Here is a 12592-nt window from a genome sequence, read left to right as displayed (position 1 = left end):
ATGAACATTCCAGAAGCCTATTTCTCGTGGACGGGCAAGATGTTACCGGAAGGAACCTATTTGTGCTGCAGATTCCACGTTTTAATCGGAGGAGCGCGCTCCTTTTCTGTGGCTTCGACTCGCCACTTAGAGCAGCGCCGCTGGCCCGGACTACGCTTGATTACTTGAAAGCCTCTCTGCGGTCCAACTTTGCGCGGATCCTATAGTAAACTGATTTTTAAAAACAACTTTTATTCATTTTATCGTGAAAGCTATTGACTTTTCTCTTGGAAAGTTGTTCCCAAACATCTGGAATGGACTTTTAAATGAAGCGCAGAACTTATTTCCTGTTTCACCTCGTCTGGAGACCCGACGGATGTTTCACTTGCGGATGTTGCGGTCTTCAGCAAATTACATCGGAATGAGTGAATGGGAAAAAATACGATCTTGCACTGAGGAGGAAAGAATATGTATGTCCAATAATTGAACAGTTACCGTGAAAACAGGGCACGATACACCGCCTGGGAATGAGTTTCTGCTGACAATAACTTTTTTTAAATAAGCGTAGAGGCAAAGGTAGACTTTCGTTCGTAAGAACACTGTCTGCCTCCGCATAGGGGAGTTTTTATATTTCCCATCGTCATTTCAGTCCCTTTTTTATTGGCTGTTAGAAAACAAGCACGCTCGCGAAAGTCTCTCACTATCACAGTTCTTGTTCAGCATAAATATGCTTAGAACCTTTGACATCTCCCGCCTCACCACAAATTATTTTTCTGTGGAACATTCAGATTAATAACATCGACAACGTACAGTGATAAATACTGTAAAGACAAAAGTAGCAGTGAGAGATAACTTGTCGCAATATACCACTTACGAGTTACCTGATGAACGCATGCACTATGACAAGATATAAAAAGAGGTGTTTACAGTAAACGTTCAAAAAGGTTCAAATGGCTCCGAGCACTATGGGACTCAACATCTGAGGTCATCAGTCCCCTAGAACCTAGAACTACTTAAACCTAACTAACCTAAGGACATAACACACATCCATGCCCGAGGCAGGATTCGAACCTGCGACCGTAGCAGTCACGCGGTTCCGGACTGAAGTGCCTAGAACCGCACGGACACCGCGGCCGGCACACTAAACATTCTCTTCTGTACTCACAGGCGAGCGTGCACTAACACAAGATTATCACTTTAACGACAATTTGTAGTATCACCCCAAGGAAGATCGCTCTAGTTAACGTACCGAGTCTTTGAGAGAGAACAACGACTTTGGGCAAAATTGAAATGGAGAAAATCATCGGTCATCGAATATCACTTTTTTCGAATAATCAGCGTTTCCAAGCGAGTGCTCGGTCGCTTATGATTCTCGATACCTTTCCTTCAGGGTACAAACAAACTTTTTTTACCAGTGTGCTGGGTAGTAACATATTTTGAAAACTTTACTCCGTGTGAAAGATTTTGAAATCATTAGGCGTTACCAAGCTGGAGCCGAGGATCAATATGTAGTTGTTACTGTACTCGTTGACGATACTTTTTTAGGCTACGATTACATTTGTCCCAGTTAACACGTAGTTAAACCGGATGTCTTTTTGGTGGTTTGACCGGTTACTTGAGATATCCTGTGTCATTATAAGTGTCCAGGTCAGTTCAGCTGTAACTTAGATGCAGAACTCCAGAATGAGATTTTCACTCTGCAGCGGAGTGTGCGCTGATATGAAACTTCCTGGCAGATTAAAACTGTGTGCCCGACCGAGACTCGAACTCGGGACCTTTGCCTTTCGCGGGCAAGTGCTCTACCAACTGAGCTACCGAAGCACGACTCACGCCCGGTACTCACAGCTTTACTTCTGCCAGTATCTCGTCTCCTACCTTCCGAACTTTACAGAAGCTCTCCTTAGAAAGTAGGAGACGAGATACTGGCAGAAGTAAAGCTGTGAGTACCGGGCGTGAGTCGTGCTTCGGTAGCTCAGTTGGTAGAGCACTTGCCCGCGAAAGGCAAAGGTCCCGAGTTCGAGTCTCGGTCGGGCACACAGTTTTAATCTGCCAGGAAGTTTTAGATGCAGAACTGTTTACCTTACTGGAACGTGTACACTTTCGGCTATCTTTATCAAATTACATTGCCGCTGTTCCTCGACTCTGGAAGCTCTATTTTCCTTTGCTTCTTCATTTTCTCCTTCCATTCTCTCTTTAGCGATTCAACGATTTCTCCGTGCCTTTCGCTGCAGAACTGTGCTGGAAGAACAAGAATGTTAGCTTACTGCTGTAACCTCGTGGCTTGAGCAAAGAGTGAAAATGTTTAAACTAATGCACGCCTTTCTAGATTGCAGAATAACCTGTCCCGGGTCTCCGCTTTGTGGTTGAGGGCTGTGTGTGTGTTTTCTTAAACATGTATGTTGGCGCTCTAACCCGTGCTTCTGCATTGACCTGGTTTATTTTCGCTTATCCCCGTGCCGATCCGTACTTAGCGAAGCGGAGGACAGCGAACCACCCGTGCCCCGTGTGCGGCAAGCACTACGTGAACGAGGGCAGCCTGAGGAAGCACCTCGCCTGCCACCCCGAAACGTCGCAGTTCACCACCTCGCTGCGCATGTGGCCCTGCTCCGTCTGCCAGGCGGTCTTCACGCACGAGTCCGGTGAGTACACGCCAGCTCCTCATTTCTTGTTGTAGCAGTCAGCCCTCCATGATGTTAGTCCACCTGGTGCTTTTTTTTTATCTGCATAATTACCCCATTATTCATCCGCTGGTTTCTGCATTCAAGCCTGCGTTTCCATCTACAATTTTTACCTCCCTCCCTTCCACACACGTTTCTCACCATTACAAATTTAACTATCAGTTCATCCCTTAGGGTGTACCATATAAATCTATCTCCCTTTCGGGAAAGTTTTACTATAAAGAGCTTCCCTCCCCAGTCAGGTTTAGTACTTCCTGATTTGTTACTCTATCTACCCATATAACCTAAAACTACATCTACACGATTACTCTGCAACTCACTGTCAAGTGTTTGCAGAGGGTTCATAGGGCCACAATTTCTCTACCACTCCACTCTTCAATAGAGCGTGGGAGAAGTGGACGCCTAATTCTTCCCGTGCGAACTCTGCTTCCTCTTACTTCATCATGATGGACGTTTCTCTCTATACAGGGTGTTACAAAAAGGTACGGCCAAACTTTCAGGAAACATTCCTCACACACAAAGAAAGAGAATATGTTATGTGGACATGTGTCCGGAAACGCTTACTTTCCATGTTAGAGCTCATTTTATTACTTCTCTTCAAATCGCATTAATCATGGAATGGAAACGCACAGCAACAGAACGTACCAGCGTGACTTCAAACACTTTGTTACAGGAAATGTTCAAAATGTCCTCCGTTAGCGAGGATACATGCATCCACCCTCCGTCGCATGGAATCCCTGATGCGCTGATGCAGCCCTGAAGAATGGCGTATTGTATCACAGCCGTCCACAATACGAGCACGAAGAGTCTCTACATTTGGTACCGGGGTTGCGTAGACAAGAGCTTTCATATGCCCCCATAAATGAAAGTCAAGAGTGTTGACATCAGGAGAGCGTGGAGGTCATTGAATTGGTCCGCCTCTACCAATCCATCGGTCACCGAATCTGTTGTTGAGAAGCGTACGAACACTTCGACTGAAATGTGCAGGAGCTCCATCACGCATGAACCACATGTTGTGTCGTACTTGTAAAGGCACATGTTCTGGCAGCACAGGTAGAGTATCCCGTATGAAATCATGATAACGTGCTCCATTGAGCGTAGGTGGAAGCGTAGGTGACGAAACTAAAATGAGCTCTAACATGGAAATTAAGCATTTCCGGACACATGTCCACATAACATCTTTTCTTTATTTGTGTGTGAGGAATGTTTCCTGAAAGTTTGGCCGTACCTTTTTGTAACACCCTGTATAGGTGGGAGTCAACGAAATACGAGCACATGCTGGAAAGTAACGCCTCCGAACTATCAAAGCGTTTTAAATAAAACGAACGTTATTAACATTCTACAGCTTTGTAAGCATAGGCTTCAGCGGCCGTTGTCATTGTCAATAAAACTCTTCTGTGCTCTTGACCGTATTTTCAATATACACCGGGTGATCAAAAAGACAGTATAAATTTGAAAACTGAATAAATCACGGAATAATGTAGATAGAGAGGTAAAAATTGACACACATGCTTGAAATGACATCGGGTTTTACTAGAACCAAAAAAATACAAACGTTCAAAAAATGTCCGACAGATGGCGCTTCATCTGATCAGAATAGCAATAATTAGCATAACAAAGTAAGACAAAGCAAAGATGATGCTCTTTACAGGAAATGCTCAATATGTCCACCATCATTCCTCAGCAATAGCTGTAGTCGAGGAATAATGTTGTGAACAGCACTGTAAAGCATGTCCGGAGCTATGGTGAGGCATTGGCGTCGGATGTTGTCTTTCAGCATCCCTAGAGATGTCGGTCGATCACGATACACTTGCGACTTCAGGTAACTCCAAAGCCAATAATCGCACGGACTGAGGTCTGGGGGCCTGGGAGGCCAAGCATGACGAAAGTGGCGGCTGAGCACACGATCATCACCAAACGACACGTGCAAGAGGTCTTTCACGCGTCTAGCAATATGAGGTGTTTTTTTTTCCTAATAAACCCCATGTCATTCCAAGCATGTGTGTCAATTTTTACGTCTCTATCTACATTATTCCGTGGTTTATTAAGTTTTCAAATTTATACTGACTTTTTGATTACCCGGTACTTTTCCGACGTTTCGACCATTATTGCAAGTGGCCTTCCTCGGGGCTTTCTGCTGAGCTGCACAAAGCCGCGAAGAAGGACACTTCCAACAATGGACAAAACATTGAACAGTTTTACATATTGACAATGCAGTCAACAATCCAGAAGAATTTTATCAACATTCTACATCTGTGGTTCTTCATGTCTCCATATTTAACTCTCAACATAGTCACCCTGGTGGCAAACATGTTTCTCACAACAAGAGACCACTTTGTTGATACTGTCACTGTAGAATGTCTGACTTTGTTGACGGAGTCACAACCTCGCCACTATTTGCACTGCTTCATCGCTCTGAAGGAGTTCCTTAAGTTTTGGAAACAGATGAAAATCGTATGGGGCTAACTTGGGACTATGTGGAGGATGATCAATGACAACGACCCCAAGGCATCGGATTGTTGCAGATGTCGCAGCGCCCGTGTGTCACCTGGCATTGTTATGCTGAAGGAGAGAGTGCTTCATGTGTGGAAGAACTATTCGAATTCGAAACTCGATTAGAGGACGCTGTTTCTCAGACACCGTTAAAGATACGTTACACACCGCCATGTTACACGATACAATTCGGAGCCCTCTAGCGGCAGAGGCTGAAAATTTGTAGACATGAAGAATTAAGATGTAAAATGTTAATAATGTTTGTTTTGCTTAAAAAGCTTTTAGAGTTTTCACATGAAAAATTCGGAGGCATTACTTTTCAGCACGCCCTCGTATTATGGCAGTCGGGGTGAAAGTTTATCACTGAAATTTATGGAAAAGCAATAAGTATTTGTGGTAATGACCGACACCACAACTCGCTTACCATATCTGTGGCACTCTCTTCCCTATTTCGTGACAATAAAAAACGAGTTACCCTTTCGAAGTCATCCATCAATCCTATCTGGTAAGGGTCGTTTCGGACACTGTGGTACTGCAGAACAGAGCGGACAAGAATCGAGTACGTAGTCTTTTTAGTAGCTTTTTCGAACATTATAAGTGCTCTACCAGTAAAACGCAGTCTTTGGCTCGCCTTCAACACAAAATTTTCTATGTGATGGTTCCAACTTGAGTTGTTCGTAATTGTAATCCTTCGCTGTCTAGTTGAACCGGTAGCCATTAAATTTGAGTTATTTGTCGAGTAACCAAAATTTAACGAGATTTTGCAGCACTCTTGTGACGTACCTCATATTCTTTTAGTGTTAAGGATCAACTGCCGCTTTTCACACCATGCAGACGTCTTATTAACTCATTCTGTAATACGTTTTGGTCTTCCGATGATTTTGCTAGATGGTAAACGACAGCGTTATCCACAAACAATCTCAGAGGGCTGCTGAGAGTCTCACCTAAATCGTTCATGTATCTTCCGTATTCTTCTGTAGCACGACATTTCAAAATCTTGCATTCTTGTCTTGCCTATACTCTTCGTTTTTACATCCTTGCGATAACAGTCACAAATATATTTAAAAACTGTTCCAGTGGTCACCGTCAGACTGTGTAAATGCATGTGCTGCAAGCGGTGATGTAATGTTTCCGTTGCTTTGTGAGTGTATGTTATGTCGACAACGTTACGTCACCGCTTGCAGTACATGCGTTTAGGCAGTCTGACGGTGACCACTGGAAACGGTAACTGCGTTTTGAAGTGGTGATGGCCTGTTAAGCCGAAAACTGGTTCGTAATCAGCAAATATTAATGCAGCAAAGCGCAGTTGTTTTGGTTTTCCGCCTTAAATATAAAATTGCTTTACCAAGAAGTAATAGGAGAGTTTTTCTCTGGCTTGGAAGCTAAATCAATGTCTTGATGATTTATATTCAAATGTTTACATAAATAATGTTGTGATTGTATCTAACATTTTTTTGCAGTTTCGTTATCTTTTTTCTAAAGTGATTCCACACATGACTGGAAGATGGAGTCATCAACTAATGTGTAGACCAGTTTCAAAAAAGGGAGAACTCAGAAATCTGCCAAATATAAATATAAAAATAAAAAAATAAAATATAAAATTTTTGAAGTCAGTCACAAATTCAAAAACATGTAGTATTAAGTGAAAATAATACTCAAAACTCGTGAGAATTGGAAGTGGTTCTATAAAGACTAGTGTGCTTTAAATATAGCTTAAAAATATTAGTTGTATGCTGTGAAAACAGACGATGACCACTATTCGAGGTAGTATACAGTATTAGGATTCTAGTGAATCGTATACAAGTAAATATACTCCCGTATGAATTCCCATTCCCACTGCATAATGATAGAAATTAGGACTAAAGGCGTGACGTTTGCTTGACGCTTTGTTTCCCTTGCACTGTGAAAGTTGTTTTCTGATTTCTTAAAACATGTCTTATCATTCTATTCCCTTTTTTTAGTTGAAGTGTTCTGTGTGTTAATTTCCTCACCAGTTCTGCAAAGGAATTATCAATCAAAATAATTTTAACATCCCCCTGTAAGATCACGTCTCAAATGCGGCGATTCTCTCCTTTTCTGGTTTTCCCATAGTCCATGAGCCACTTCCAAATAGTGCCGTACTAAGGACGTACATGGTCATAAATTTCTTTCTTGATGCTTCTGTTGGCGAGGAATACCCTCTTTGTGCTAATCTGCTTCTATTATCCTCCTTGCTTCGATCGTCATGCGGTATTTTGCTTCCAAGGTAGGATAATTACCACACTTAGACTACTACATAGCTCCCAACTCTGGCATCACGTTTGTCGCTAATCTCCTTTTTTGCCACTTCTTAATCTTTTAGCCTTACTTTGGTTGTACTTTCAATCCATATTCTGTGGTCGGCAGACTGTTCATCCCATTCACGAAGTCCCGTAAATACCTCCTTACTTTCACAGAGGTCGGCAATGTCATCAGTGAATCTTACAACTGATATTCTTTCACGCTGAATTTTTATTCCACTTCTGAACCTTTCATTTGTTTCCGTAATTCTTCTTCTATATCCATATTACACAGTAGAGGCTGAGGCCTGCGTCCCACCTTTTTTAACCCGAACACTTCTCTTTCGCTCTTCCCTCTTGATTCTTGTAGGTACTGTGCTTATAAATATCTCAGTGCTCGAGAAGTAAACAATAGCTTGTGGTACACACTGACACAAATACACAGTAGATGCAATGAATAAAAGCGAGTTCACTTGTGCTCAATCTAGTCCAGTCCAATCCTCAGCTTGCGAGAATTGCGAAACGCTGTGATAACGCCCCGATCACAGCTGCCATGTGAAAAACGGGTTAGCTATAGCTGCTTCCAAGATTTCCAGTCCTCTAGTAACTCACAGGAGGAAATGCATCTCGGAAACTACACAGCTAGTAAGTTTACCAACATTAAATTCACATTCATTTGAATGTTCTTGCCACTTCTCTAAGTCAGTGGTTCATAATTAAAATTATTCGTATGTCTTTTTGAGATCTGATAGGTTCATCACAGACTGTTCACCATATGTGTCTTTCACTATAGCACTTGTCTATCCTGTATACTTGTCTATCCTGTATACGTTTGCATGAAATAATTTAGGAAAACGTAGATCAGGATGGCCGAATTGAGATTAGAGCTTTCACCATCCCAAATACAAGGCTAATATATTCAAAACAGTTTATCACTAGTATACAATTCTGTTTTGTTTATAAATTCTTGCTATTAAGTTCGTTAATAATGTAAAAAGCTAGTGCTACAGTGTTCATTAATTTCTGAACACGAATCGCTGCAGATATTATTTTATAATTTTATACTGTAACAATACTCACTCTATCAGCTGATAGTAGGACCATGATGATGATGATTGTTTTGTACAGGGGTTGGACAAAAATATGGAAACACCTCGAGAAATACATACTTGAACACAAATAGAGATGCTAGGCAAGCCTGCAGTTTGCTCTGTTATAACTGACCATGAACGGCACCTGCACAATGTCCTCAAGTGTCAGACGTGATTAGAACTGCGTTCTGTGCAATTGCGAGTGCATAATATCGGAGTTAAGTGAATTCTAAGGTGGTCAAATTGTTGGTTTACGTATGGTGGACGCTTCCGTAAGCAAGGTAGCCGAAGTATTTGGTATTTCAAGAGGCACGGTACCGAATGTTTATACTGCATACAGGGAAAGCGGAAAACCATTATCCGCTAAGTCACAACGTGGACGAAAGTGTGTGTTGAGTGATCGTTACGGACGGTCGTTGAAGAGGATTGTGACGAAAAATAAGAGGACATTAGCTGTAAAAGTTAGCGCAGAACAGAATGTCGCGCTCGTGAACCCTGTCAGGACCAAAACAACACGAAGGGAGCTCCATACGCAGGGAACTGCAAAGCGAGCTGGACTACCAAAAGCACTCAGCTGTGTATCAAATGCTCTTAACAGGACAACGAGGTTCCGAAGTCATATAACCTAGACTGTGGAGCAGTAGAAGAACTTCATTTGGTCGAATATGTCTTGCTTCACACTGTTTCCAACTTCCAGCCGAGTTTACGCCCCAAGAGTGAAGCATGCCTGGGATTCGGTGGTGATTTTGGCAGCCATATCGTGCTGTTCCATGGCCCCCGTGGTTACTCTGCGAGGATACATTACTGTTAAGGATTATGTGACCATTCTGGATGATCAGTTCCATATCATGGTACATTGTTTGCTCCCCGGTGGTGATGCTGCGTTCCAAGGATACAGGACACCTGTTCACACAGCTTGCATCGTCCGGGACTGCATTTGTGAGCTCGAGGATGATCTCCCATGGCCACTACACTCGCCTGATCTATTATTGAGCCTTTGTGGTCTACTAAATTTAAGTGCTCGTTTTTCCCGCGTGCCGTTCGAGAGTGGAGCGATAGAGAGACAGCATGCAGGTGGTTCATTGAACCCTCTACCAGGCACTTTATTGTGAACAGCAGAGTAATCACGTATTGGAAATAAGGTTTCATGGTCCCTATCCACCTTCATCATCGTTTCCTGAACTTTCCACTATTTTGCAGGAAGAATGGTATAAGATTCACTTCAGGACCATACAGCACCTGTGTTTATCCATTTCGAGATGTTTGGACGCCGTCTGGAATGTCAACGGGTTTCTTACACCTTATTGATCATGGTGTGTTGCGTTTATGTTGTTTCCATAGTTTTGTCTTGTACTTTGTGTACTGCAACTTCCTATTTGCTTGCCTGAAAAATCAGTGTGATATTGAATCCAGAAAGAGAATGTTGTGGTTATCAATCCATAAACTGCTCTCCGTGCTAGTTCATTCTGTTCAAGCCTGCTCAACTCTACATACTTCATTGAACCTACATCTATTTGCACGAGCTTACTGTATTCAAGTCATAGTCTACCTTTATGTTTTGACCCCTCCCCAGGCTTCCTTTTATTACCAAACTGACTATTCCTTGATGCCCCAGGACGCATTCTGTTAACCAATCCCTTAATTTAGTGAAATTGTGCCATAAATTTCCTTGTTCTCAAATTCAGTACCTAGCCATCAGTTGTCCGAGGTATTCAAATTATCTTGAGTATTCTGTACAGCAGAAGCCTCTATTTTTTTCTTGTTTGGACTGTTTATCGTCCACGTTCCACTTCCATGCATAGCTACAGCCCAGACAAATACATTCAGAAAAGACTTTGTAACACTTAAACTTATATTCGATATTAACAAATATCTCCTTTTCAAAAATGCTTTTCTTGCTAGCGCCAGTCTGCATCCTTCCTACTCTGGCCATCATAGTAATTTTGCTACAAAAATAGCAGATCTCATCTGTTACTTTTAGTGTTTTATTTGTTAATATAATTCAGTCAACATCCACTCCAATTCCACTGCCATTGTTTTACTTATGTTGATATTAATCTTATAGCCTCTTTCGGAGTTACCATACTCGTATATTCCATTCAGCTGCGCTTCAAAGTCCCTGGCCGTCTCTAAACAGAATTACTATGACAACGGCAAAAATCCAAGTATTTATTACTCCATCCTGAATCTTAATTTCTTTACCACATTTCTTTATGTTTTACTTTACTACTTGCTCAATGTACAGAACAAAGCGGTGGTTATATGGAATGAAAAGGATGGTGCCTCAGTTATAACCCACCTTTGAGGGTAGGACATTTAGTCTCAATATACCACATTATTCCAATGTATAAGACGATGAAAGAGGAACAAAATTTGCTCAAAAATTGCATCACTTTAAGTGATTTAATGTGCTGCTATTCATTGTCGACTTTGTGAGCAATTAAGTTTTTTCATACATTTTATATTCTGGTTGCGCAAAAGTTTTTGTAGAATCATTGATACGCTACGTAAAATTATGGAAAGAATGATAAACTTGGCACATGGGGGAGGGTCACATCTTTGACAAAGTTTTTTGGACCTTCTTGAGGTAAGCATTCATCGCATCTAAAACGGTTTTTGTTGTAGAATGGTCGGCAAAGTGTATACGTGTTAGTATTATCCATTGCAGAACTTTGTTGTAAGATTTTCCAGAAAAGAAAAAAAATCCGAAAATGTGTTGTGAAACGAGAGAGATTTTTCATTAGCATATACTTGTGCTACATTTTACTCTTTGTGGGCTCTTCTGACCTAAAGTGTTTGTGGTCCATGTTTCACTTCTGTACAAGGCTACACTTCAAATTCATTCAGAAAAAACTTTCTAACGCTTAAATTTATATTCGATCTTAACAAATTTCTCTTTTCCAGAAGCGCTTTTCCCACTATTGCCAGGCTACGTTTTATAACGTCACAACTTCGGCCATCTTCAGCTACTTTTATGATCAAATAGCAAAATCTGGGGTTTCATTTGCTACTATAATTCCCGTAGCATCGCCTAATTTAGTTCTACAGCCACATCTACAAAATTCGACTACATCCATTGTCCTTGTTTTACATTTGCTAATGATCGTCATATAACCTCTTTTCAAGACACTATCCATTGCTTTGAACCGATCTTCGAAGTCCTTTGCCGTCTCTGAACAGGATTACAATGACAACGGCAAAGGAGATAAGATGTCGGTATTGGTATTATCCGCCAACGGCCACGCCGCAGTGGTAACACCGGTTCCCGTCAGATCACCGAAGTTAAGCGCTGTCGGGCTGGGCTAGCACTTGGATGGGTGACCATCCGGCCTGCCGAGCGCTGTTGGCAAGCGGGGTGCATTCAGCCCTTGTGAGGCAATCTGAGGAGCTACTTGATTGAGAAGTAGCGGCTCTCTCGGAAACTGACATACGGCCGGGAGAGCGGTGTGCTGACCACATGCCCCTCCATGTCCGCATTCGGTGACGCCTGTGGGCTGAGGATGACACGCCGGCCGGTCGGTGCCTTTAGGCCTTCATGGCCTGTTCGGGAGGAGTTTAGTTTCGTTTTTTATTGGTATTATCCATCGCAGAGCTTTGGAGTAAGGTTTTCGAGGAAGGAAAAAAAGAACATTATAGTACGAAAACGTGTTGTGAAACGACGGAGATGTTTACATTAATTTGTCCATATTATTCGTAGCTTATCTCGTAGGATGTGGACTCAGTTACTTGAAGAACTATAGCAAGGAGACTTTTTTTTCTAACTTTATTTTATGGACAGACGCGTTTCGGGCTTTCACCTACCTTCAGTTTATATAATAGACTATATTGATTACATCTTCATCAATATAATTTTTCATCGACGTGCTTATCAAATATCGGTCTTAGACTGAGGAAGAAATATATGGGAATGTGCTTTTGGGGGACAGCATATTATGGAAGTGAATGATCGATTGTGGGAAAATTGGAAAAGAAGAGAAACGAAAGGTTTCAGGTATTATGCTGTAGAAGGATGCTGAAAATTAGGTGGACTGATAAGAAATAAGAAGGGTCTCCGCAGAATCGACGAGAAGATGTAAATGTGGGAAACACGAGA

At 41.9% G+C, this 12592-nt stretch overlaps 1 protein-coding gene and 1 pseudogene across 1 annotated transcript in view; both read left to right on the top strand.

The window, feature by feature from the left end:
- The window catches only part of LOC126185029 (zinc finger and BTB domain-containing protein 24-like), a 566213-nt gene that overhangs the window by 521904 nt on the left and 31717 nt on the right, over positions 1-12592 (top strand). Inside the window, exon 10 of the mRNA XM_049927762.1 lies at positions 2439-2618. Within this exon, the coding sequence (XP_049783719.1) occupies positions 2439-2618 (180 nt within the window). The remainder of the gene's footprint in view (positions 1-2438; positions 2619-12592) is intronic.
- LOC126185455 (5S ribosomal RNA) lies at positions 11731-11848 on the top strand (annotated as a pseudogene).

The sequence above is a fragment of the Schistocerca cancellata genome, chromosome 4 (genome assembly GCF_023864275.1).
Source record: "Schistocerca cancellata isolate TAMUIC-IGC-003103 chromosome 4, iqSchCanc2.1, whole genome shotgun sequence".
In the NCBI taxonomy this organism is placed as follows: Eukaryota; Metazoa; Arthropoda; class Insecta; order Orthoptera; family Acrididae; genus Schistocerca; species Schistocerca cancellata.
The sequence above is the reverse complement of the archived record's forward strand: the minus strand, read 5'-3'. Positions and strand labels throughout refer to the sequence as shown.